At 40.5% G+C, this 27,927-nt stretch overlaps 1 protein-coding gene across 12 annotated transcripts in view; it reads left to right on the top strand.

The window, feature by feature from the left end:
• The window catches only part of UBAP2L (ubiquitin associated protein 2 like), a 50,910-nt gene that overhangs the window by 12,347 nt on the left and 10,636 nt on the right, over positions 1-27,927 (top strand). For 7 of the 12 annotated variants that reach the window (XM_037050668.1, XM_037050665.1, XM_037050666.1 and 4 more), the window contains exons 5-22: positions 1,599-1,767; positions 2,153-2,251; positions 2,660-2,705; positions 3,234-3,346; positions 5,420-5,479; positions 7,271-7,323; positions 8,876-8,961; positions 13,220-13,391; positions 18,836-19,034; positions 20,115-20,392; positions 20,544-20,716; positions 22,835-23,024; positions 23,701-23,755; positions 24,167-24,341; positions 24,554-24,626; positions 26,039-26,234; positions 26,337-26,425; positions 27,799-27,852. In XM_037050668.1, the coding sequence (XP_036906563.1) occupies positions 1,599-1,767; positions 2,153-2,251; positions 2,660-2,705; positions 3,234-3,346; positions 5,420-5,479; positions 7,271-7,323; positions 8,876-8,961; positions 13,220-13,391; positions 18,836-19,034; positions 20,115-20,392; positions 20,544-20,716; positions 22,835-23,024; positions 23,701-23,755; positions 24,167-24,341; positions 24,554-24,626; positions 26,039-26,234; positions 26,337-26,425; positions 27,799-27,852 (2,280 nt within the window). The remainder of the gene's footprint in view (positions 1-1,598; positions 1,768-2,152; positions 2,252-2,659; positions 2,706-3,233; positions 3,347-5,419; positions 5,480-7,270; positions 7,324-8,875; positions 8,962-13,219; positions 13,392-18,835; positions 19,035-20,114; positions 20,393-20,543; positions 20,717-22,834; positions 23,025-23,700; positions 23,756-24,166; positions 24,342-24,553; positions 24,627-26,038; positions 26,235-26,336; positions 26,426-27,798; positions 27,853-27,927) is intronic. The other 5 variants (XM_037050672.1, XM_037050670.1, XM_037050671.1 and 2 more) reach the window with 1 other exon arrangement.

The raw sequence follows: 27,927 nt of genomic DNA, 5'->3' as shown, positions 1-27,927 counted from the left end.
CCTGTAGATGCAGTGTTTTATTCCCTAAATATTTCAGTATGCTTCTCTTAAAGAAGGATTCTCTTTTTTTATGACCATAACATTTTTATTAACCCTGAGAAAATTAATTACAATTTTCACATTATACCTGGCTTATATTCTTGAAAGCTACTTGATATTAGATAGCTGTTGCTGATCACTAGGGACATTGTTAGAGTTCAGTGGTATCTGGGTTTGGTTGTTTGTTCTGAATCTGTTACTTGTATGTATTTTCTGAAAAAAAAATATGTGTAGATCAAGGAATGTATATGTTTAAAACTTGGAATATGTAAAACTCATTTTCTTGAGGAATGAGTATTTTATAAGACTCTGGCTTATTTTCCTTACCACAAATTTTCCTTCCTGCATTCTGGAGTGAATCACTGAATATTCTGTTTGGGGAAAAGCTGAATTGGATTATATTGGTTTAGGAAATACAGGGGAGAACACAGTACGTAAAACCTGGAATGGAAGGCTTCCTGTAGTCAGCATGTCTTGGGACCAGGGCTGAGCCCTCCTGACTACTATTTGGTCTTTTAAGCAAAGGAAATTGGGGTATGGGGTGGGAAAGTAGCTATAGTTGTTGTTGTTCTTCTAAATTCTGTGTTGCTTGTTTAGAGAATGTGTCCAAGATTTGAATGCTGCTTCCTCATTCTGAATTCAAAGTTAACTTTTAGTCCTGGCTGGTGTGGCTCAGTGGGTTGAGTGCTGGCCTGTGAACCGAAAGTTCTCCCAATCAATTCCTGGTCAGGGCACGCGCCTGGTTGCAGGCCAGGTCCCCAGTTGGAGGTGTGCATGAGGCAACCAGTCGATGTTTCTCTCACACATGGATGTTTCCCTCCATTTTTCCCTCCCTTTCACTTTCTCTAAGAAATAAAATCTTTATTTTACATATTTGTTTTCAGAGAAAGGGAGGGAGAAAGAAAAGGAGAGAAACGTGAATGTGTGGTTGCCTTTTGTGTGCCCCCAATGGGGGACCTGGCCTGCAACCCAGGCGTGTGCCCTGACTGAGAATTGAACCAGTGACCCTTTGATTCTCAGGCCGGTGCTCAATCCACTGAGCCACACCAGCCAGGGCTAAGAAATAAAATCTTAAAAAAAAAAAGAAAAAGAAAAAGTTAACTTTTAGAAATTTTCAGTTTTCTTTTTTTTTGTTTTATTTGATGTGATACCAATATGACTAAAAAAATTGGATGGGACTCACTAAATCCAAAGGATAGTAGTACTTTTTCAGCTCAGGAAGTAGACTTGAAAGCTAGGGATCACCAGTAACTAGGTCTTTTGACTAATTTGTCAAATGACTAAATAGATAGGGATCTTAGTGATCCTTTTGGAAGTGATCCCTGCAATCTGTTAGCACCTCCCTTATAAAAAGAAGTTCAGTTTTTCAGTATTAGGTATAGAGTTTCTTTTTATGTTCTTTCTCTATCTTCCATTTAAACGTAACTAAACTAACTACTTAAAAGCATGTTAGACTTGGATGTTGGGAGGAGAATGGTTAATAGTTGTACCAGCTGTTGTCTCTAGTTTCCTGGTAGCAACTTGTGTTGATTAGATATGAATGCTCTGCCCTTCTTTAGCATTCCTGGGAGATGGTTGGAAAGAAGAAGGGAGTCTCGGGACAGAAGGATGGTGGCCAAATGGAATCCAACGAGGAAGGCAAAGAAAATCGAGACCGGGATAGAGACTATAGTCGGCGACGTGGTGGGCTACCAAGACGGGGAAGAGGTGCCAGCCGTGGACGAGAATGTATGCATGGGGTTTTAACAAAACTAGCTGTGGGTCAGTAATGTTTAGATTTTAGGGATGTAAAGGCTGTGCTAGGCTGAACCTAGTAACTATTATAACGCACTTTTGATTTTTTTTTTGCCATCATCTGTTTTGAGGCCTTGATGTCTCTTACGTTAGCTTTTTTTTTTAACCAGCCACCAGCATTTTGGCATGAAATTATCATGTAACCATTATAAAGTTTGACTGAAATAGCTGTTGTGGATCATCACCATTATTCTAGTAACCATCATGTCCAATCCTTCCAGCTCCTTTTCTCTTTTGTCTTCCCACCAGCATATATATTTATGTATTTTTATATATTCTGTTGACTCTGGTCTGGCCATTTGTGTTTTGTCTTTCCCAGTTCGAGGTCAGGAAAATGGATTAGATGGCACCAAGAGTGGAGGAGGTTCTTCTGGAAGAGGCACAGAAAGGGGCAGAAGAGGTCGTGGACGAGGCAGAGGTGATTAGTTTGTTGGGGATGGGGGGGGCTGGATTTTGGTGTATTCTTACTAGTTTTGTAGGGGTCTACGTTATTTAAAAATAAATTCACATGGTGTCTAGGTACCTTAATTGTTAAGGTGTCGTGTGAATTTTAGAGTTTGCTAAGTGAGCAGTGAGAAAGTCAATGTTATTTCCTCTAGTCTTTATTGTTGCTGTTAATTGCATTTGCTTGAGAACCCAGGAGTGTGATTAGCAAAAGAACAATCTGTCAGTAGTAATGATTGTCCTACTGCGTTACATTAAGTGATGTACTACAGAGTGAGAAAAAGAACATTTGATAATGTCAACCACTTAATATTCCAGAGCTGCCTCAGTTGGCAAGATAATTTGTATCAATTTCTAAAATATTTTTTTTCTCTTTGATTAGGTGGGTCTGGTAGGCGGGGAGGAAGGTTTTCTGCTCAAGGAATGGGGTAAGTTTCATTGATCCAATGTCAGTCTTTAATTTTTTTTCCTCTATCACCATGATACTTTAGGGTGGTTAATATCCTGATATCCTGAGGGTGATAGTAAGCAGCCTTACCCATAATGTAGTCAAACAGATATCTAGAGTATTTAATCAGAAAGGTGTGTAGCCTTAGGGGTTATTTTTTAGGGATAAGCATTTACTACCTGGATCATTGTTTGTATCTCATAGCTTCATTTGAAGGCATGTACCTATTATCACCCCAAAATCTTCATGTGGATTTCATTATGATTATTGGTGTTCTAACCCAAAATTGGTAATAGATAGAAATTGAGATTATACGATGAAATTTTAGGTACACTGATTGGTGAGGAAAAGGTAACAGCCTAGATAAGAGAAAGGAGCCATGTGATTTGTACTAGGAAAAGGACAGTGGGGATTCTGATTGCTCTCTTCTTCGAGTTAATTTTTTCTTGGTGTTGCTTAGATGTCGGAGACTCTTAAGCTTTTTTGTTGTTCACTCCCCTGCCCCTAGAACCTTTAACCCAGCTGATTATGCAGAGCCAGCCAATACTGATGATAACTATGGCAATAATAGCGGCAATACATGGAACAACACTGGCCACTTCGAGCCAGATGATGGGACAAGTGAGTGACTCTGTTATTAATTTTTTGTGTCTGGGAACTTAAGGAAATAATTTTTTGAGGTTGTAGTTACATGAAGTGGAGGAATAGTTTTTGAGTGCAGAGATGGGGGAGAAAGGAAGAAAATTACAATTGAAATTATTGTGTATTCTCTATATTTACTATTTGTCTGCAGACACATTATACAAACTATTTCACCTGATCTTCATCCCTATTTTATGAAATAGATATTATTTATCATCACTTTCCAAATGACAAAACTTAGACTGAAAGAGCAGTGAAAAGGGTAAATGGGGGGAAAGTGGGACAACTGTAATAGCATAAATAGTAAAATATCTTAAAAAACCAGCAGCGAAGAAATTTGCTGATATTTGAACTGAGAATTGTTAAGACTCTACAAGCCCGTGGTCTTCCCGTTATACCATGTGGCTGTTGTTAGGCTTCAATTATATTTCTTAGTGTTTCTGTTAGGGTAGCTAGCTTTGCTGTTTGAAAAGATACCCTGAATAAATTAATTAAGCCACTACTTGTAGAGATGAAGATGGTCCAGAATCAGCCCACTGTCAAGTTTGTGTTGTGGTACTGACAATAAGAGTATCTTTTCCCCCTTCATTTTAAGGATAGTTCAATATCTGAGCAAGAAGGAAACTTTAAGATTTACTATTTCCCTTTGTTGGACAGTGTTCTGGGAGTGGTAGAGTGTTAGGGAATTTTAAGATTTTATTTAATTTTTTTTAAGAGAGGGGAAGGGAGGGAGAAAGAGAGAATGAAACATCCATGTGTGGTTGTCCCTTGTGCACCCCCCTATTGGGGAACTGGCCTGCAACCCAGGCTGTGCCCTGACTGGGAATCGAACCAGTGACCCTTTGATTCACAGGTTGGCACTCAATCCACTGAGCCACATCAGACAGGGCAGTAGGATTTTAATAAGGTTACTTTTCTAGTTAGCTGACTTTGGTGCCTGTATGTAGGTAGGGTGTATATTAAAGGGTGTGTTAAGCTCATGAGATACACTAAGATGTGTTTGAGAGTAAGATACAGCCTCTGGGCTCTAGAGTACTTTCCTATTAGATCAGCTACCTCCTCCTGGCTGAGCCAACACATACAGAGCCTGATACTTTTCCTTTTCTAAAAGGGGTTGAATTAATAGTAGAGCATGAAATAAGCTTTTTGACTCTTTTTCTATTTAAATTTGTTTTGCCACTTTTAAAAGATCAGTGATATTTATATCTGTGTCTTTAGTCTAGGGTCTTTGGTGCTGGTGCAGCTTCCCATCTGCTATCCACAAGATAATACATACACCTCAGGTCCTGAATGTTTATTTTTTGTTTACCAAGTTGTCTTATAAACTCACTTGAAATACAGCTTTCCAACTGGTGGAGGCTGAAGTTGTTTAATTGGCAGGTTAGAATTCCCTTGACCATTTGGCTATGCAACGTCCTTTTCTGTTTTAAATTCCTGTACTTTGGAGGCATTAGAACTGCTCTTTGTTTATCACTCTATGGCTTTGTAAGAGGCAGTGCTAGCAGTTTGAATAACAAGTTACTGTTTTTCAGCACTATTTTGTGCTTGGGTATTTGTTTGGCTTTTTATCACTGGCAGAAAAGATGTTAGAAGTTAAGGGATTTATTTGCACTTGTGGATAAAAAATCAGGCATGGAATCCCAGTCCTGGCTTGCATGCCTTAGCGTTTTTCAGCAAGGTTGGAAAAAAACAGAAGGTTGAGGTGTATATTTCTACTGAGTAGATTTGGGAGGCTAGAATCAGAAATCTGTGGCTTGTGGCTGTGTGAAAAATTACGTGATTTTTGCTGTTATCTTGTTAGTTTGAAAGTGTTGGGTATAGCTTCATGCTGTCTCATCATTGTTAATTCCACAGTATGAACTTACCTTTATAATCTCTTTTTGTGTTTTCATGGTAGCAAACTCAAGTTCCCTTTTTAATTTAAAATGAAATTCAAATCTACCCTTAAAATATCCACAGGTACACTGGGAATTCTGTATTGGGGGCAAATGTTCTCATTCACAAGCACAATTTCACTGGTTGTTTTTTCTTTTCTTTTCTTTTTTGTTTCAGGACTTGATTTCATTGGGGTTGAGGGGTCAAATTATCCCCGAAAATTTGAGACTGCTCCTGGTATGATACATCCAGGCGCCTAACTGCCCCGGATATTTTTATAGATTTTTATGAACTGAAATATCTGTGGATATGTCATTTTTGTCTTTCCGCTTTTCCTCTCTCTGCCTTTTCCTTCTGTATTTTCTGCCTGTTTTTGCTTCTTAAAAACTTTGTTTAATGAATATTTAACATTGACATTAACTGCTTTCTTCTGCTGATGGAATGGAAACCCTAATCTGTTGTTCTGAGCATTTGTACTCTTTCTGTTCCTTAGTTCTTCCTTAATATAGTTCTCTTACTCAATCATTTTTATACATCCTACATGAGAAAATATCAATTAGGAATCTACATTCTTTTCTTCCCAGATGTAATTGCCGTAGTGCAGAAAATAAAATTCTTGCATTGAGAGATTGCTTCTTCATAGTAGCTTCTCAGGTCACTTCCAACTTGAGGATTGTGTGTATGTCTTAATCCAGAGCTTAGGCGGTACCACTAGAGAGGGAGCGGAAAATGTGGTTTGTAACTTGTTTAAACTGAGATTGGATTTCCATTTGATTTGGAGAGCATTGTCATTAGTAAAATGGAATTTCCCTGGTACAATTTTAACATTGTCCTGAGAAGGGCATTCATTACAATGAACATATTTTTCTCTAGGAAATAGAATTTTTCACTATTAAATGTTTAGAAGAATTCCATATGTGTTTTGTACGTGTTAGAATAGTTCTCTTCAGTGACAATGAAATACCTGGATGCCAGACTTCCATTTTTGTAGGAAGTTTTCTCCATTTTAAAGAACTTTTTAAGTTATTCAATGTCAGTATGTACTGTTGTTCTAGAGAAGTGTGTTTTGTCCCTTCTGCAGACAGGTTTTTATTTCTTATTGTGGTCTTTTGGTCAAAAGGAAGAATCCTGGTTCTCATGGAAAAACTCACCCATATTTCTTAAGAAAGTGCAGTTCGCTTTTCTGAGGATATATGTATACATGAAGCAAAACAAGGGGAATGTGGAAGGTAGTTTGATTGCTTATGGATCTCTCCTGTAGGAAAAGTGAGAAACTTTGTTATTATCAACATGAAGAGTGTGTACATCCCCATTGTCTGCATTGTGCCCTCAGTGGGTCTGACTTCACATTCTCTATGATTGGAATTAGAATATTACACATATTTGATTTTTCAGTCTTGTCCAGTGTCTTCTGAAAAGAGCAGATCCATAGGGATTCCTTATAAACCAATAAGATTTGTAAACTTATGAGTATGCATTTTTAAATATAGTTCCAATAGCAGATAAGTTGTCAGTGCTCTCACAATGGATTTCAGCCTTCCTTCCTCACTGCCCTTTCACTGCCATGTGGACAACCATTTGTGTTCCTCTCTCACTGCTGCTTTCTCTCTACAGACTGGCCCCATTATTGTCTTATGCCAGATGAATAAGTGGAATTTTGTTGGTTTAAATTGGCTGCTGCTATTTCACTGAATTACTGAGTTCACAGGGTTGTGTGTCTTAAAAGATCACCGGGAACAATGGATTTGTTGGGGTCTTAAGCTCGCTCCAATTTTCTCACTCTCACTCTCTTTGCTGTACAGCCGTGTAACAAAAATTGAAAGTAGCTGTGAAATCATAATCTTATTAAAACCATGGTGTTCTTAGGTTTGCCTTTTTAAATAGTCTTCCTCCCTCTGAAGCCCAAGAATCCCTTCTGATTACTAAATTTTGGTTACACTTTTGGCTGCCAAAATTGTTAACACGTTAGTGTTTTCTGCACAGGCTTTGTACTGGCACTTAAAATCACTATCTTTCCTTTATTCCCAGGTGCATGGAGGACCGCAACAGAGGAGTGGGGAACTGAAGATTGGAATGAAGATGTAGGTATTTCCAGGTCTTTTTTCTTTAGTGCCTTCTATCCCTAAGTGGTGTTTAGGGATAGAAAATGGGTATGTTTCTACCCCTCAAAATTCATCCTTAAGATTCTGACCCAAAACTTTTACATCCAAAATAGTGTTCTGAGCCAGAACATTTCACATATGTTATATGAAGGAGACTGGGCATGAACAGGACTCTGTGGAACCAGACTATGGAAAGGGCAAGTGCACTTGTGTAAGTCCAAATATCTGATTGTTGGATTTGTCCGAGGAAGAGATGGTGGTTGGGTAGGGCACTGGAAATGGAGTTAGGCAGGTAGTGCATTAACAGCTGCTGGTGGCACATGACTCTACTTCGAACAATTTGCTATCTAGTTCACATTTAAGCCTTCATGTATGATCCTGTAATTGGCTTGGAGGTGGGTACAAAGAGAGAGTTTAAAGTGCCAAGTCCGCAAGTCTATAATATGGTTGGCCCTGGAACCCTTTTAGGTTACTTGAGGCTCAATTACTATAAGCGTAATTGAGATGAACATGTAGAATTTGCTATTTCCCAGCTTTACTCAAGTTGGAAACCTATGGATGGGTGGCATAAGGTGGTGCATAAACCAGCTTTGTGAATTCACTGGAATAGAACCCAAGTAAAAGAATTTTGCTGAATCCTGGTCACAATCAAGCTTTTGCTGTTAAAGTTTTTAGTGATCATGGATGAACTTCCATTTTAACATTTCGTAACCTACTTACATGCTCAGGCAAGACAGCTTTTATGGTAAGAGAAAATGATATGTCAAACTGTTTTGGTTTGTTAGGCTTGAGTTTTAAAATTTTCAGGTGCATCAGCATTAGGGTGGTTATTTTCCATTGTAGCTGAGCTAGACTGCCTTGTGAATATTTTCTAAGATTTGGCTTACCTGCTTAAGCAACTTTCAGAGAATGATACATTTGCGGAAATGGATCCCCTGTTTTCAGAGGAGAGATTTTATTCAAAAGCCAAAACAAAACCGAATTAGCTTTTAAATAGTACAAAGAATTATTTCCTATAAATGCTTTCCTGATCTGAGTTTCTTATGGTGGAGAGATTAGGTGTAATAAAGTCAGTATGAAGGCAAAAAATGCATACAGTTGAAATGATCCTTGGAAAGACCTTAACTCACCAGCACTTGGCCCTGACTGCTCAAAAGCCAAGAATTAACTTACTTTATTTGTCTTTATCTTGGCTGTCATTTTAATTTCTTTGAAAGGAGCAAGAAGTATGGTCGGGGTAGAGGTGAGAGTGGGAAACTATAACGGGATTTTTTTCTGTTTTCTTTATCTAGTATGTACATTCACCTTCCTGTAAGTTTAGTGTGTACATTATGTGACTATATTTTAGGGTTTTTTCATTCTACTCTGTTGATAAAATCATTGAGCATATATGTAAGGGACTTCAAAGTCAATCCATTTAGGGTTCCTCAGAGTAGTTTCCTCTTTAAAGGGTTTTTCTTTTCTTTTTTTTTTTTTTGTTATATCCCCATACTTGCATCAGGATTCTGACTATAATTTCTCTGTTTTCCAGCTTTCTGAGACCAAGATCTTCACTGCCTCTAATGTGTCTTCAGTGCCTCTGCCTGCAGAAAATGTGACAATCACTGCTGGTCAGAGGCAAGTGTGTGCTAAAATTCATTATTTTTACCCAAAGGGATCTGCCGAGACAACTCTAAGGAAGAGTGGCACTGAGCCTTTACAAACTCCTTTGGTGTTGGTAGTAATGAAAACTAAACCAGATCAGGTTTCTTTTTAGTTGTTAATTGGTAGATTTTTAAGAGTTGATCCTAATCCACTGAATGGAAGTCCATGTATTACAATTGTAAAATGGACTCTCCCCCAAATAGCCATTTAATTGCATAGGTACACATCAGAGGCATTGATTAAAACTTAACATGCTATAATTTGTCTTGTACAAAAAAACTAAAAGTGGCCCTGGCTGGCGTAGCTCAGTGGATTGAGCACGGGCCTGCGAACCAGACGATCGCAGTTCGATTCCCAGTCAGGACACATGCCTGGGTTGCAGGCCAGTTTCCTGCAGGGGCCAGTTCCCAGCAGGGGATGCAGGAGAAGCAACCATACATTGATGTTTCTCTTCCTCTCTCCTTTCCTTCCCCTCTAAAGATAAATAAATAAAATATTTAAAAAAAAAAAACTAAAAGTGGAAACATTTTCCTTTATTTCTGAATTTGCACAACTGTTCAGTAGTTTCTCAGTTGATTTATAATTGTGATCTTTGGCCATTGAGCCCACTGTGTATAGTGATCATTTCTTTCCTGTAGGATCTGGCTAATGAACTTTTAACAGCATGACCCTAGGTATTGGGGTCACTGGAGTGGATAAACTCATCAGAGAATTCTTTTTTTAAAATATATTTTATTGATTATACCATTACAGTTGTTCTATTCCCCCCCTTTATTCCCCTCTACCCTCATACTCCCTCCCCCACCATTCTCCCCCCCTTAGTTTATAACCACGTGTCTCAAGTTCTTTAGATTCTGTATTTCCCCCACTATTCTTGCCCTCCCCTCTATCTATTTTCTACCTACCCTCTATGCTATTTTCTGTGCCTTCTCCCCCCTTCTCCTCCTCCCACTCCCCTGTTGCTAACCCTCCATGTGTTCTTCATTTCTATGGTTCCACTCCTGATCTAGCTGTCCTCTTGGTTTGCTTTTGTTTTAGGTGTGGTTGTTAATAACTGTGAGTTTGCTGTCCTTTCACTGTTAATATTTTTCATCTTCTTTTTCTTAGATAAGTCCCTTTAGCATTTCATATAATAAGGGCTTGGTGATGATGAACTCCTTGAACTTGACCTTATCTGAGAAGCACTTTATCTGTCCTTCCATTCTAAATGAAAGTTTTGCTGGATAAAGCAATCTTGGCTGTAGGTCTTTGGATTTCATGACTTGGAATACTTCTTTCCAGCCCCTTCTTGCCTGTAAGGTCTCTTTTGAGAAATCCGCTGACAGTCTGATGGGTACTCCTTTGTAGGTGACTGTCCCCTTATCTCTTGCTGCTTCTAGGATTCTCTCCTTCATTTTAGTCTTGGCTAATGTAATTATGATGTGCCTTGGTGTGTTCCTTCTTGGGTCCAACTTCTTTGGGACTCTCTGAGCTTCCTGGATTTCCTGGAAGTCTATTTCCTTTGCCAGACTGGGGAAGTTCTCCTTTATTATCTGTTCAAATAAGTTTTCCACTCGTGGCTGTTTCTTTCCCCCTTCTGGTACCCCTATAATCCGGATGTTGGAATGTTTAAAGATGACCTGGAGGTTTCTAAGCCTCTCCTCGTTTTTTTGAATTCTCATTTCTTCATTCCTTCCTGGTTGGATGTTTGGTTCTTCCTTCTGGTCCATTCCATTGATTTGAGTCCCCGTTTCCTTTCCATCGCTATTGGTTTCCTGGACATCTCCCTTCATTTCAATTAGTTTAGCCTTCATATGTTCCTCTAATTTGTGACTATAATCAACCAGTTCTGTGAGCATCCTGATAAACAGTGTCTTGAACTGTGCTTCTGAGAGGCTGGCAATGTCTTGGCTGCTTAGAGTTATCAGCTCTGGGACTTTGAGTTCTTGCGCCATATTTTGGGCTGTTCGTGCCTGTTACCTAGCAGGATCGGAGCCCTAGGTGTTCACCAGAGCAGGGCAACCCAGTCGCTGGGTTGTGATGGTGTATGTGGGGGCGGGGTCAAAGAGGAGCAATGGCGTCCCGTCTGCTGCCTCCCGCCTTGGCCCCCACAGGTGCCGCAGCTGCCATCGTCACCAGGGCCCGAGTGTTTCGTCCCACTGCACACGAGTGTGCCACCATCAGCCCTCCACCATTGGGTTCGCCCCCTGGGGCCTGCATGGTCCATCTCACTGTGCTTGAATGTGCGACCTCGGTCAGTCTGCCCCACACCCCGACTGGTTCCGGGCTGCCTGCGTGCCTAGGTCTGGGGATCTGTCCTGCCTGACCCTGCTCCACTGCTGGCTCCGCCCCTCTTACCGTCTCGGTTGAACGGGTTCGTTGTTGTCGGACTTCCATATAATTCAATTTTCTGTCCTTTGGCTGTGTCTTTGTTCTCCAAACCTTAGTTGTATTCAAACTTGGTTGTGGGAGAAGGCACAGTGTTTCCACCTATGCCTCCATCTTGGCAGAAGTCCTCATCAGAGAATTCTTTTATTCCCCGAAAGTCTCTTGGATTATTTCTAGACCTGGGTATGATAGCTGCTGACTCAGAAGGTCGTAAAGAGAAGTGTCGTAGGAAATGTATGTTAGGGATATCATTACTAGTGGTAATATATTGTTTTTCTTTCTAACACCAAATATCTTTTTTCCCCACACCATTTCTGAAGTTCTTTGACACTAACTATCCAGAGTTAGCACAGACCCAAGTTAATGGCTTAGTCCCATAAAACTGCCCTTGTGTCAGAGGTCAGGTTACAAGTGGATGTCCAGGCTACCCATACTTCTTCCCGACTGACTACAAATTTAGAGTGTTCCCATAGCTCCCTCCTCAGGCTCTGTAATTTCTTAGAATAACTCACAGTAGTCAGGAAAGAGTTTTTCTTGCCATTACTGGTTTATTATAACCTGTACTCGGGAATAGTCTAATGGAAGAGATGCATAGGGCTGGGTATGGGGGTGGGGTACAAAGCTTCCATGCCCTCTATGGTTGTGTTGCCCTCTCAGCACATTGCTTGTGTTCACCTACCCAGAGCTCACTGTATTTCATTGTTCAAGAGTTTTTATCAGTTTCTTACATAGGCATGATTGTTTAAGTCACTGGGGTCCCTCCCTAGAAGTAGGTGGAGGATAGTTGGACTAAAAGTTCTAATCATTTCATCACATTATTGGTGTTTCTGGTCACCAGATCCTGTTCTGAAGCTCTGTGGGTGATCCCACCCTAAGTAAACCTCATGGTTGGTCTCTAAAGTAACAAAAGACCACTGTCACTCAGGAACTTTTTAAGGGTTTCAGGAGCTCTTTCAAGAACTGGGGGAAAGCCCTAACTGGTGGATGGATTGAGCACGAGCTTGTGAACCAAAGGATTGCAGTTCGATTCCCAGTCAGGGCACATGCCTGGGTTGCAGGCCAGTTCCCAGCAGGGGATGCACGAGAGGCAGCCATACATTGATGTTTCTCTCCCTCTCTCCTTCCCTTCCCCCCTAAAAGTAAATAAATAAAATCTTTAATAAAAAACTGGGGGGAAAACACAAATATACATATTTTTTATGATACCATAGAAAATCTGAAAGTTTACAAATGTTGGAGGGAAAATGCCCCAAACCTTTCTTGTTCCATAGCTACTTGAAGATGCCAGCATTCTAATATATGGTTTCACATATGAGAAATTGGTAACAGCAGGTATTCGGCATTAAAAAATCATGGATAAAAACTACTTTTCTCCTAGCTTTTGAGCTACTTTGTTAAAACTAACATTTGTCATTTTATTAATTGTACTAAAATAAAATTTCGAGCCCTGGCTCATGTGGCTCAGTGGATTGTGTGCCAGCCTATGTGCAAAAGGTTGCTGGTTCGATTCCTGGTCAGGGCACATGTGTAGGTTGTGGGCCAGGTCCCCAGTTGGGGACATGGGAGAGGCGATTGATTGATATTTCTCTCATACATCAATGTTTCTCTCCCTTCTCCTTTCTCTAAAAATACATACATACAATATTTAGATAACATTACTGTGGGTGGCAACATTGTTAGAACATAGGTAGGTAGTATAGTGGCTCTTAATGTCTGTTACTTTTGGTAAATTAAGCATTTCAGTCAGGACTTTGTGTTTCTGGCATGTGACTTCATTTTAATCAAACCATAATCTGAGTCCAGTATTGGGGAATACTGTAATGGCAGTCTTACTCATCAAGACCTTCTCGCCTCTGTCTACCAGAATTGACCTTGCTGTTCTGTTGGGGAAGACACCATCTTCAATGGAGAATGATTCATCTAATCTGGATCCATCTCAGGCTCCTTCTCTTGCCCAGCCTCTGGTGTTCAGTAACTCGAAGCAGAGTACCATGTCACAGCCTGCTTCAGGGAACACATTTTCTCATCACAATATGGTAAGTAGGAAATATGGTGAATTCTGTCAAACTCTATCCATACATATAATAATTCCTTCCAGGGACAAGTTTTGGTCAGGATGAAGCATCTTATTTTGTCCTCCAAAGCAGCCCTGGATTTAGAGATGCTGAGGTGGGTAGTTAGGGATAGCTCTAGGAGAGGACCTAGCTTCAGACATACTGAACCTTAGGAAAATGAGTTAATGTAATCGAATACTCATTGTTTACTGTTCTCATAGAGAGAAAGTCAATGACAAAAAATTTTAGTCATTTTGCAGTCCTAATTAAACTTTAATGGGAGTGGTAGCAATTTCCCATTCTTAATTAGCAGAATTGTTATGTATATTTATTTAAACTAGACATTTTTGGACTAGGTTTCAAAAAAACTTAAAAGAGTCTTTGTGAATCTGTCAACTTAATAGCTGTTTCTTTCTTATTCTGTAAGTGGGGAGAAGAGTGGTTGCTCTGCAGATGATATATTATACTGGAAACCTATATAATTCTACTAACCAGTTTCACCCCAATAAATTCAATTTAAAAGTTTTTTTAAAGATATATTTTATTGATTATACCATTACAGTTGTTCTATTCCCCCCCTTTATTCCCCTCTACCCTCATACTCCCTCCCCCACCATTCTCCCCCCCTTAGTTTATAACCACGTGTCTCAAGTTCTTTAGATTCTATATTTCCCCCACTATTCTTGCCCTCCCCTCTATCTATTTTCTACCTACCCTCTATGCTATTTTCTGTGCCTTCTCCCCCCTTCTCCTCCTCCCACTCCCCTGTTGCTAACCCTCCATGTGTTCTTCATTTCTATGGTTCCACTCCTGATCTAGCTGTCCTCTTGGTTTGCTTTTGTTTTAGGTGTGGTTGTTAATAACTGTGAGTTTGCTGTCCTTTCACTGTTCATATTTTTGATCTTCTTTTTCTCAGATAAGTCCCTTTAGCATTTCATATAATAAGGGCTTGGTGATGATGAACTCCTTGAACTTGACCTTATCTGAGAAGCACTTTATCTGTCCTTCCATTCTAAATGAAAGCTTTGCTGGATAAAGCAATCTTGGCTGTAGGTCTTTGGATTTCATGACTTGGAATACTTCTTTCCAGCCCCTTCTTGCCTGTAAGGTCTCTTTTGGGAAATCCGCTGACAGTCTGATGGGAACTCCTTTGTAGGTGACTGTCCCCTTATCTCTTGCTGCTTCCAGGATTCTCTCCTTCATTTTAGTCTTGGCTAATGTAATTATGATGTGCCTTGGTATGTTCCTTTTTGGGTCCAACTTCTTTGGGACTCTCTGAGCTTCCTGGATTTCCTGGAAGTCTATTTCCTTTGCCAGACTGGGGAAGTTCTCCTTTATTATCTGTTCAAATAAGTTTTCCACTCGTGGCTGTTTCTTTCCCCCTTCTGGTACCCCTATAATCCGGATGTTGGAATGTTTAAAGATGACCTGGAGGTTTCTAAGCCTCTCCTCGTTTTTTTGAATTCTCATTTCTTCATTCCTTCCTGGTTGGATGTTTGGTTCTTCCTTCTGGTCCATTCCATTGATTTGAGTCCCCGTTTCCTTTCCATCGCTATTGGTTTCCTGGACATCTCCCTTCATTTCAATTAGTTTAGCCTTCATATGTTCCTCTAATTTGTGACTATAATCAACCAGTTCTGTGAGCATCCTGATAAACAGTGTCTTGAACTGTGCTTCTGAGAGGCTGGCAATGTCTTGGCTGCTTAGAGTTATCAGCTCTGGGACTTTGAGTTCTTGCGCCATATTTTGGGCTGTTCGTGCCTGTTACCTAGCAGGATCGGAGCCCTAGGTGTTCACCAGAGCAGGGCAACCCAGTCGCTGGGTTGTGATGGTGTATGTGGGGGCGGGGTCAAAGAGGAGCAATGGCGTCCCGTCTGCTGCCTCCCGCCTTGGCCCCCACAGGTGCCGCAGCTGCCATCGTCACCAGCGCCCGAGTGTTTCGTCCCACTGCACACGAGTGTGCCACCATCAGCCCTCCACCATTGGGTTCGCCCCCTGGGGCCTGCATGGTCCATCTCACTGTGCTTGAATGTGCGACCTCCGTCAGTCTGCCCCACACCCCGACTGGTTCCGGGCTGCCTGCGTGCCTAGGTCTGGGGATCTGTCCTGCCTGACCCTGCTCCACTGCTGGCTCCGCCCCTCTTACCGTCTCGGTTGAACGGGTTCGTTGTTGTCGGACTTCCATATAATTCAATTTTCTGTCCTTTGGCTGTGTCTTTGTTCTCCAAACCTTAGTTGTATTCAAACTTGGTTGTGGGAAAAGGCACAGTGTTTCCACCTATGCCTCCATCTTGGCGGAAGTCTCCCAATTTAAAAAAGTTTTGCCCACTTAATCAGTGGATTAAGTGCCGACCTATGAACCAAAAGATTGCAGGTTCGATTCCCAGTCAGGGCACATGCATAGGTTGTGGGCCAGGTCTGCAGCTAGGGGCATGCTAGAGGCATCTGATCAATGTATCTCTTGCATGTCCATGTTTCTCTCCCTCTTTTTCTTTCCCTCTCTTTCAAAAGAAATAAATAAAATCTTTTTAAAAACTGTGTTTTTAAGTGCTTGCTGTGCCTATCTTATAAGGCCTTAGGAAGGTAAGAGCCATATACAACTATGATGAGAGCTATACAAATATGATGATAATGGTCTTATTTACTAATAAGTTCAAACACTGCTCTGGCTGGGTTGCTTGGTTGGAGTGTTAATTCTAAAGGCAAAGGCTGTGGGTTTGAACCCCAGTCAGGGCACAAACAAGGATCAACCAATGAATGTCTGTAAATAAGTAGAACAAGAGCCCTGGCTGGTGTAGCTCAGTGGATTGAGCACAAGCCTGCGAACCAGAGGATCGCGGTTCAATTCCCAGTCAGGGCACATGCCTGGGTTGCGGGCCAGTTCCCTGCAGGCCATTTCCCAGTAGGGGACGCACAAAAGGCAACCATACATTGATGTTTCTCTCCCTCTCTCCTTCCCCTCTAAAGATAAATAAATAAATAAAATCTTTTAAAAAAATCAGTAGAACAACAAATAAGTGTTTTTCTTTTCTTCTGTCTCTCTCAAAACAATAAATAAAATGAAATAACCTAGAACACTTACGGCTTATGCTTTGTTGATTCAGAACATTTTTAAAAATGAAAAGTTAACTATGACAAAGGAATCATTTAAGTTAAACAGGTAATGCTTGACCAATTTTATTATAATCAGTAAATATTAAGAAATACTGCTTTCTTTTTTTCCCTTTGCTTTTCTTTCCTGTGTCTTGTTTGTTTGTTTGTTTTGGTGTAGGGATGCTATAGATTTAAGAGAAAGAAACAGGCATGTGCATATTTTTTTTTTCAGTAATAGGATTATAGTAATTATTTTAAGTAGAAAACTCCCGAGCTAGTCTCTAATCCAGAATTGTCAGTTTTTAACTGTCTTAATTTTTTTGTTTGTTTTAATAATTAATTTGGTGGTTGATGTTTTGCCATCTGGGAAACGTGGCAGGTGAGAAAAAGTAGAAGAGAGGTGAAAGGGAAAGGAATGTGGGACTAAAAAGAAAGAAAAGAGAGAAGCAAAATGGGACAAAGGCCGTCAGGTGGTGAAACAGAGATCAGGAAATAACTACAAACCTCTTGAGGCATGTGACTGGAAAATGCGGTTAAGGGCTCAGGTCTTTCTTCTGTTTTTTTAATATTTTGTTTGTTTGTTTGTTTATTTTAGAGAGGGGGGAAGGGAAAGAGAAAGAGGGAGAAAAGCATCAGTGTGTGGTTGTCTCTGGTGTGCACTATATGGGAACCTGGCCCACATCCCAAGCATGTGCCTTTGATTGGAAGTTTAACCTGTGACCCTTTGTTTCACAGTTCAGTGCTCAATCCACTGAGCCACACCAGCCAGGGCTGTATCTCTTATATTGCCTTTTTTAAAAAAAGGTTTTATTTATTTATCTTCAGAGGGGAAGGGAAGGAGACAGGGAGAGAAATTTCAATGTGTGGATGCCTCTCATGAGTCCCCTGCTGGGAACCGGCCCGCAACCCAGGCATGTGTCCCGACTGGGAATGGAATCGCGATCGTCTGGTTCACAGGCCCGTGCTCAATCCACTGAACTACACCAGCCAGGGCTTAAATTGACTTTTTAAACTTTTTAGCATATTTTTTACCCATCCTAACATTCTATTTAATGTGTATTTCATGATATGTTAAACGAAACATAAATGTTTTTTTTCTGTTCTTTTTTATATTCTGTATTACTATGATATTTAATTTTTTTTTCTATTGAGAATAAATGTTAGAGGATTAATTCCTCTTAATATATAATAGGTGTTAATAATACAGAAGTCTCCTATTATCATGTACAATATGTGTAAGTAATTTCCTATACATTTATTATAATGCTTTGTATTTGCAGTATATTTGGTAATCATAGCTGTGAGATCATCTCTACCACAATCCCATACTTTCAACTGGACTTCTGATGGTTGTTTGTTTGTATAATCTTAGAATATAGACTGAAGTGGGGGGGGGATTTCTTACCTTGTGTTGGACAAACTGGTCTGTATAAGAAGCATCGCTTAGTCATGATGATGATGATGATGGTATGGTTAAATTAGAATTTAAGGAAAATGAGATTAAATCTCCTTGGGGGTTTCTTAGAATAGTCAAGGTCACATGGTTCATCTTCTGGGGTAGGTCGATGATTTTGCTCAGTAGTAGGGAATGGGGAGACTCTCCCCAAAACACAAAGATTACATTTCATTCTGTTATCATGGTTACCATATGGAATTTGGATACAGACAGAGAAGACAATCAAACCATTGACTCATTATTTGATTGTCTAGTGCAGAAGTCCGAATGGCCCCTAAAGTTGCCTTTGTTTCTATGTTAGTTATTAGCAGCATTGAAATGAAGCTCCAGTTAGCTCTTTTTTTCTTTTTGCTGTGTAGTGACCTAAGAACAAGGACCTTAATGGCTAAAGTGAAATTTTATATGAACTTCACATTAATAATCAAGTATTAGTTGATTTAAAACTTTAAAAGGGAAAAATATCCTTTAGTCATTAGACCTTTGTCCCTGAGATGGAAGGAAGAAGTAGTCCTGAGGGCTAAAGATATAAATTTTAATACTTCTCATTTCTGTTGTGTGCCATGCACATAATACATGCTTTACTTACATTATTTGTTTAATCTTCCTACAACTTTACAAGGTACTACTTTTATTTCCACGTTCAGATGAGGAAAATGAGGTACAGGAAAATTACTTTCCCACAATTATATAGCCAGAGTTTGAGTCTAAACAGTGACTCCAGGGCTTGTGCTCTAAATGGACTATTCTGTGTACTCATTCTGGTGACCGTCTTTACTTGTCTCATTTATACTGACTCTCACCCTGGATAAGTGTCTCTTTGAATAGCCGAATAACATTGTTGGTTGTAGATTTCCCTAATCTCTGTGTTGACTTACAGGTGAGCATGCTAGGGAAAGGATTTGGTGATGTTGGTGAAGCGAAAGGTGGCAGCACCACAGGCTCCCAGTTCTTGGAGCAATTCAAGACCGCTCAGGCCCTGGCTCAGTTGGCAGCTCAGCATTCTCAATCTGGAACCACCACCACCTCCTCTTGGGACATGGGCTCTACCACACAATCCCCATCGCTGGTGCAGTATGGTGAGAAAGATGGAAAGTGAAGTGAATTCTTTAGGCATTGGAGCATTACTGTCAAGAGGCTGACAGGAGTAGAGGGTGGAGAATGTGTTCTGAAGTAAGGAAAAAAGCAGCTAACTAGCTAGTTTTCCACATCAATTTTTCCTAGTCAGATGGGCTGACTTCAGAAAGCTGGGGGATAATAAAAAGTCGTGGCTATAAATTTCTTTCATTAAATTTAACTGCATAGGTATAGTCTTCTGTTGACTTGGGAATTTTTTGGATTTCTGTAGATTTATCTTGAGCAATTAAAACAGCATACTCTTTTCTACCCTGACAGATATGGCTCCGTTGGTTGGGCAACGTCCTGCAAAGCGAAAGGTTGCCAGTTCACTTCCTAGTCAGGGCACATACCTGGATTGAGGGTTGGATCCCCAAATGGGGCATGTACTAGAGGCAACTGATCAATATTTCTCTCCTCTCTTTCTCCCTTCCTTCTCTTCCCTCTAAAAATAAATAAAATCTTTTTTAAAAAGTGAAAAACAACCACAGAAGAAAAATTTATTTATTTTTAAAATAATTTTATTTACTTTTTGAGAGAGGGAGAGAAACATTAATGTGTGGTTGCCTCTCATGCATGCACGCACCCACTGCCACCGCCCTCCCCTCCCCCGCCCCAACCCACAACTCAGGCATGTGCCCTGATTAGGAATTGAACCAGTGACTGTTGGGTTCATAGGCCCACACTCAGTCCACTGAGCTACACCAGCCAGGGCTAGAATAGAAGAAAAATTTTAAAAAGAGAACATTACATTCCCTCTGGAAAGGCTCATGGTCTTGGTCATTTTAGGACTTTATACACTAAACATGGGGCAGTTCCTAGATTACACACCCAGGGTAATAGAGTTTATTCATTAGGCTCCTAAGCTCTACATAAGAATAAATGTGATCCAATGACTTTTCACCTAAAGAAATGAGATTACGTCTTTAAAAGAGGACCTGTTTTATGAGGCTCTGATTCCTGAGGCCCTAGTTTATGGCTCTAGAGCAGGATGATAGCATTTTTTTGAGGTTCACTAGTATCTACTGGGTTTCCTCATGCAGATTTGAAGAACCCAAATGATTCAACAGTGCACAGCCCCTTTACAAAGCGCCAGGCTTTTACCCCATCTTCAACCATGATGGAGGTGTTTCTTCAGGAGAAGCCACCTGCAGTGGCTACCTCTACAGCAGCACCTCCACCACCTTCTTCTCCTCTGCCAAGCAAATCCACCTCGGCTCCACAAATGTCTCCTGGATCTTCTGACAACCAGTCCTCTAGCCCTCAGCCAGCTCAGCAAAAACTGAAACAGCAGAAGAAAAAAGCCTCCTTGACTTCTAAGGTATTTGAAATTGTAGATAGATAATATCTTAGGAGAATGGGTGCATGATTTGGGAATTGAGATGGTAAGAGTATAATTTGGAAAATTGAAGCAAAAGTTTATTATATTTAGAATAAGGTCGCACTAAACCATTATTTTCTCCTCTCTTCAGATTCCTGCTCTGGCTGTGGAGATGCCTGGTTCAGCAGATATCTCAGGGCTAAACTTACAGTTTGGGGCATTGCAGTTTGGGTCAGAGCCTGTCCTTTCTGATTATGAGTCCACTCCCACCACGAGCGCCTCTTCAAGCCAGGCTCCAAATAGCCTCTATACCAGCACGGCCAGGTAGAGAAAACGTCAGTCATAAGGCTTCTTTTATTAGGCTTTTGGCACTTTTTCTAAGTTTCTTGCTGGTTCTTTGAACTCTGCGGATGCCAAGTCTCTAGCTAGTGTAGCATTTATTGAACACTTTAAAATACTGTTTCTAGGATTATCTGTAACTAAACAGGTAGAAATATGCCATATTTTGTTGTGTATGATGCGCTCCTGCATATAATGTGCAACCACGTTTTTGGCCCAAACTTTCAGGGGAAAACTTACACTTTCATTTTTTAATTCATTTTTGTTTACATATATTTAGAAATAAGACCAAATATTATATTGCAGGGTATTCTTTTATTATTGCTTTCTAGAGTTACTAATGCATAAGCATCAGTAAAGGAATTTTAAAAAGTTTATATAGATGCAGAATTAGTACTGCCCATATATAATATGCATCCTCATTTTTCCTCAAAAATTTGGGCAAAAAAAGTGCATATTATACAGGGCAAAATACCGTACTTCGTGGGTACTTCTAGAGGAGCCAGACACAGTTTTTATAGATAGGTACAGCACTTCTAATGGAAAGTACCTTGAAAACAGCCACAGCTAGAAATGCTTTTGACGCTTTTAGTCCTTTGGCTTGGGACTTACGCCTATGAGGGGTGTAACTTTGAACTCCTAGGAAGGAGGTAGCATTGGTATACAAGGTCTGTCCAGAAAATATCAAGCCATGTGATGTGAAAAAGAGACATTATTGAAGAAAATACAAGAAATGTTGTGCGTGGGACAATTACACCTCAGTCCCCTTCAAAGTAGGCACCTTAGGTCCTCAAACAGTTCTCCCAATGGTCATCAGCTGCCCTGTAGTATTTTTTTGAATCTCATCGATGGCCTGAAATCTCTTCTTTTTCAAAGGTGATTTTAGTTTGGGGAAAACCAGAAGTCACAGGATGACAAATGTGGGATGTAGGGGGTGCTGAGTCACTGGGTGATTTGATAGTTTGCCAAAAAACTGCATAAGACATGATGCATGAGTGGGTGCTTTATAGTGAAGAAGCTGCCAATCACCAGTTGCCCATAGCTACAGTCTTCTGAATCATCCAAGTAGTTTCTACGAAGGAATGTTCAAGCTTAAATGCAAAACTTAATGCAGGTTCATTGTTCTACTCCCTCAGTCATTTTGAATGTGACAGCCACACAGTACACGTGCTCACTCAAGGGCATCTACTGCCCCCACTGACTAGTACAGTGAAGTTGTCATTGTTCATGCATGTGCATTCCAGTCCACTCTCCTTGGCTACCAGGTTATATTGATGTGTTCAAAACCGTTTTCATTATATTAATAATGATTGCTCTTTTCCGGACAGACCTTGTATTACACAGATTAAAAGGAACCTTTACAGTAGAAACTTTCCTACTTCATCTTAAGCTATCAGGGAGGGCCATCTTAAGCAGTAGAAAATACTGGAGGAATTTCAGGGAACTGCAGTGTTTTTCTCAATCCTTAGAATTTAAAAATACAGATAACTTAATGCATGAGAATATTTTTAAAGTCCTCTCAGACAGTTCTACCAGTAACTTTATCTGCACATTTAGTGGGGTTTTTGAGAGAGCTAGTGTTACTTAAAATGCATAAGGCAAAAGATGACATTCTAACACTAAGGGTTCATGTTGTGAAGGGACCAAGAGGTTTTCCTCCTCTTCTAAGATTTGGAAAAAAATTTTTTTTCAGATTTGAGAGAGGGGAAGGGAGGGAAAAAGAGAGAGAGAAACCTTAGTGTTTGTGCCTCTTGCACACCCCCTACTGGGGACCTGGCCCACAACCCAGGCATGTGCCCTGACTGGGAATCAAAACAAGCGACACTTGGTTTGTAGGCCAGTTCTCAATCTACTGAGCCACACAGGCCAGGGCAAGAGTCGAAAATGTTTTTAAGCTCCATTCTTAATTCAGATACGTGGCTGGCTCTATACAATATGAAAATGCCTTCTGTTGTCAGGAGAAAATGGTGATAGTTTTTTTGTTGCTGGAAATTTTGTTTTTGATTATAATGAACTTGAGTAGTAGATCTCCACCATTTCCTTAGTATCAGTTGTTCTGCCTTATTTCATTTCTCTGAGAGTTTCCTTCTTCGTTACCCACAGTGAATCTTCATCCACAATTTCATCTAACCAGAGTCAGGAGTCCGGTTATCAGAGTGGCCCAATTCAGTCGACAACCTATACCTCCCAAAACAATGCTCAGGGCCCTCTATATGAACAGAGATCCACACAGACTCGGCGGTACCCCAGCTCCATCTCTTCATCACCCCAAAAGGACCTGACTCAGGCAAAGGTAGTGGCTTCTCAAGCCCCTGGGCATTGGTTAGGAGATAGTGGGCAAAGTCCCTTTCATACTGGCATTTTATTTCTTGACAAATGGTGTGAAGACATCTCAGAAGTGCTGATTGAGAAGCTGAAAACACATTTCTGTGGTTGATGAAATTTAAAAAGTTATTTTTAGCAAGTTCGGAGACTCAACAGAAAACTATTCTCTTTGCACTAAAGATTCATTCTCTGTAGTAGAATCAGTCTCAAGTACTTTGTTTTCCTGGAAGATCTGATTGGTAGAGTTCTGAGTGCATATCAGTAGACCTCACCTTGCTATGTCTTGGCTTGGTGAGGGAGATAGCATATGCCAAAGGTGATGGGGAGTGACTATCAGATGCAGCCAGAAAAACAGGTGACTTGGCTGAACTGTTTTAATCCTCATCCTCCCCCAGGGATCACTGGATTTGGGCCTTTTCCTATATATATTTTGGGTTTGGGATCTATTGGCACTTTGGGGTTGCTTTCTGTTGCTTTTGGTCATACTAGGTTGGCATTTCTTGTTTTTAATTTTTGTTTAGCTAGTTTATGTTAATCCTTCGGTTAATTTACAGAATTTCTGTGGTTAGCAAGCTAAGTCAGTCAGTGCTAACTTGATCTGTTCCCTTGAGTTTGTGTCTTGTCTTCTCTGTTTTTCGTATCAGAATGGCTTCAGTTCTGTGCAGGCCACGCAGTTACAGACCACGCAATCTGTTGAAGGTGAGTGTACTCCAGCTTTCTCCTCCCAGCTGTAGTGTTTATCCTGTCCTTAACAATGTTTTTGCATTTCTCGATTGCATTGAAAATAGTCCTGGCTAAGTGATCAAAACATTTGGTCTTAGCATGGTTCTGCCTTGCTGTTGAACCTCAAACCATCCTAAATTTTAGGTTTTCTGTCTTAAAATGGTGATATTCCCCTTGGTTCCCTTTATTGAACAAAGAGATCAGTACTGTGAAATGCTTGGAATTGAAAAACAGGAAAGGATTCTACCTAAACACAAAAATGATCCATTATTAAATAATTCACACTCTTTTGTTTTTGGGACAACCTAGCACTGTCTATAGTCACTTCTCACTTCATAAAGACTCCCTTTTTTCTGGCGAGGTGACTTTTTTTTTTTCCATTTCCAGGTGCTACAGGCTCTGCAGTGAAATCCGACTCACCTTCCACTTCTAGTATCCCTCCTCTCAGTGAAACGGTATCTGCGGCTTCCTTATTGACAACAACCAATCAGCACTCATCTTCCTTGAGTGGCTTGAGCCACAGTGAGGAGATTCCAAATACTACTACCACACAACACAGCAGGTGATTTGGGGTGAGGGTTTTGGAGGTTGGGGTTGGATTTTTCCTTTTCAACATCCAGTCTAGCTTTAACTGCTCAGTACCCCTGGTTGGTTATTGTGCTTACCATACAATCTCAGATTTCCTTGGTCCTGTATTTTACTTTATTTCCTGGCTGTATTCTGGACTGAACTTTCAGGTCACTGTGGCTTATGGCAACCTCTTTTTTGTTACAGCACGTTACCTACTCAGCAGAATACCCTTTCATCATCAACGTCTTCTGGGCGCACTTCAACATCCACTCTTTTGGTAAAAGCACGGTGCCTTAACCAAAGAAATGTGGGGTTTTTTTAACACTTAAAACTATCCAACTATGAGATTCTCCTAAGAAGGAATTCTGGGGTGGTAAACTGCTAATTGATCTAAGGTTGCAGGAAAAAGTAAAAGGATATTTGCAGTCAAGAGATACAGAAAAATCCAGAAGTACTACAGAGCTATGAGTTGGTTATCAAAGTTAACACTGAAGCCGAGTGGGGCTTTGTATGCTATGATAAATTGTAGAAGAATATTCCTTTCTAACTGGTACCGCCATTTTTATTCCTTGGTCTGGGATATGCTGAACATGAGTCCTGAAAATAATCAGCGTGCGTCTGAGCATCCTGTAACAGTGGAGACCAGATAAGAGCTTTTGGTCAAAAAATCAATTTCATTGTTGTGATTTGTAACAACTATTTGTATAAAAACTGAGATAATAAGGAAGACAACTAACTTAAGAAGAAGCCATTTTGGGCAAAGGTATCTAGTTTGCCAGAATTCTAGGGAAAGATAATTGTGGGCTGAGGCTTTAGGTTTAAATTTATTAGAACTTGTACTTTTTTTTTATCACACAAGTTGTTCTTGTGCTGAATGAATGTAATGAAGAGTATAGGAGGGAAGGCTATGATACATTTTTTACATTTAAACTACCTTCGTCTTCTTACTGGCCAACCAGCGTTGGTTTCTGGGAGTTTGTCCTTATTCTCATTTCTTTATTTCTTTTTAAAAAATACTTTATTTAGCCCTGGCTGGTGTGGCTCAGTGGATTGGGCATGGGCCTGCGAACCAGAGGATCGCAGTTCGATTCCCAGTCAGGGCACATGCCTGGGTTGCAGGCCAGTTCCCGGCAGGGGACACACGATACATTGTGTGTCCTTGGTAGAGGCAACCATACACTGATATTTGTTTCCCTCTCTCTTTCCCTTCCCCTCTAAAGATAAATAAATAAAATATTTTTTAAAAAATACTTTATTTATTTATTTTTAGAGGCGAAGGGAGGGAGAGAGAGAAAGATACATGGATTGGTTGCCTTGCATACCCCCAACTGGGGACCTGGCTCACAACCCAGGCATGTGCCCTGACTGGGAGTCAAACTGGCGACCTTTTAGCTCATGGGCCAATGCTCAGTTTGTTGAGCCACACCAGCCAGGACTCTGCTGCCTTTCTGAACAGAGTGATGGTGTGCAATGGATCTTTCATTATCATTCTTGCCAAATGAATCTTAGGGAATGTGTACCTGGAATGTGTTTAGTATTTCTTATAACTACTTTGATAGTGGGCACCCTGGTACCCTTCCTCAGCCTTTTAAATTGGGAAGTTTACATGATGATGTAATCAACATCAGGGATTGTTTTTCTTTCCTAACCTGTTAGGCTAATTGCTGTTTCCACCCCTCTCTTTTGAAGCACACAAGCGTGGAGAGTGAGGCGAATCTTCATTCTTCCTCCAGCACTTTCTCCACTACATCCAGCACAGTCTCTGCACCTCCCCCAGTGGTTAGTGTCTCCTCCAGTCTCAATAGTGGCAGTAGCCTGGGCCTCAGCCTAGGCAGCAACTCCACCGTCACAGCCTCGACTCGAAGCTCAGTTGCTACAACTTCAGGTAGGCCTGCGTAGTTGCTGATGGCATTCCTTTGGGATGAAGGAGAGAAGTGATTCTGTGACAGGATAAAATTGTAATTTTTTTTTTTTTTTTTTTTTTTAGGAAAAGCTCCTCCTAATCTCCCTCCTGGGGTCCCGCCATTGTTGCCTAACCCATATATTATGGCTCCAGGGCTGTTACATGCCTACCCGGTAAGTGAGACTGAAAGGTCTTTTCCAAATGATGAAGGTGGTGTGCCTACTCCTTATAGCTCTGGTTGTTATAAGAAAGCAAGGTGGGTTTTTGTTGTTGTTGTTGTTTTTAAATATTTTATTATTTTTAGAGAGAGAGGAAGGGAAGGGGAAAGAGTTGGAGAGAAACATCAGTGTGTGGTTGCCTCTCGTGTCCCCTACTGGGGACCTGGCCTGCAACCCAGGCATGTGCCCTGACTGGGAATCGAACCGGTGACCTTTATGCTTCCCAGGCCCATGCTCAATTCACTGAGCTATAACAGCCAGGGCAGAAACCAAGGTTTTAATCTTTGTAGTTTTGAGGGGGAAATAAGTTTCTAGAGAGGAAGGACTAAACTGAGGTGAGGTCCTCTATTCTGGATTTTCTCTGTGAAACATATTCTGGATCTCATAAACCAAAGGCCAGAGTGTCCTACCTGGAATGTCTTTCAGTTTCTTAGAGAATTATTTTATCTAGTTGACAATTCAACTGTCTCTGAGGGTCTTTGCTGGTTCTGACCTGGTCAGAGGAGAGTTCCCTGACTATTGGGACTGAGAATAGGTAGGTGGCTGAAAGCAGTATCTCTTTTGCCCTGGTATATCTTCTATCAGCTTCAGGTATTCAATGCCTGCTAAAATGAACAGTATCTATAATTTTTTCTTAAAGGAAAAGTTTTGTGTTTTTTAAAAATTCTCATTTGAGGGTATGCTCATCAGTTTTTAGAGGAGGTGGAGGGAGAGAGAGAGCAATGTGAGAAACATTGATTGGTTACCTTCACACCCCAGCTGGGGATCTAACCTGCAACCTAGGCATGTACCCTGACTGGAAATTAAAGTGGTAACCTTTTGGGTACAGGACAACACTCCAACCAACTGAGCCACACTGGCCAGGGCAAGAGTATATATTAATTTTTAAAAAGACACCTGTTCTTGTTCCCAGAGAGTCTAGGGTTTGAATAGGTTTTGAATATCCAATAGTACTTCACATACTTTTTAAATAACAGCATGCCACCTTAGTACCCAGACATCAGAAAAAATGAGCAAAATATAAATCTTTTCTGAAGGAGATAAATTTTAATCCATGTTTTGAAATCTATAAGAGATAAACTGGTGGGATAGAAAGTAAGAGCTGGCTGTGCATGTATTACTTGTCTCAATTCTACTGCTGCCCAGAAACCAGTCTAGTTGAATCAGTAACTCAGTGAAAACTTCAAGATCTTTCATGCATCACTTTTATCTACTCTGCCTCCTTAAAATGAGGTTGAATGTTTTATTGATTTATCTTCTCTCCTAGCTTTTTGGTTTGCTACCATTATGATCAGTCAACATTAGTGTTATATACTTGTATCTTTCAGCCACAAGTATATGGTTATGATGACTTGCAGATGCTTCAGACAAGGTTTCCATTGGTGAGTATTTCCATTGGTTGTGTAGAGCTTAGGAAAAGAAAGCAATCTTAAAATTAGTGTTGCGGGGATTATTTC

This window comes from Sturnira hondurensis, unplaced genomic scaffold (assembly GCF_014824575.4).
Source record: "Sturnira hondurensis isolate 20B ecotype Veracruz unplaced genomic scaffold, ASM1482457v3 Scaffold0006829, whole genome shotgun sequence".
Lineage (NCBI taxonomy): Eukaryota > Metazoa > Chordata > Mammalia > Chiroptera > Phyllostomidae > Sturnira > Sturnira hondurensis.
Note: the sequence above shows the minus strand (reverse complement) of the source record. Positions and strands in the feature narration are given on the sequence as shown.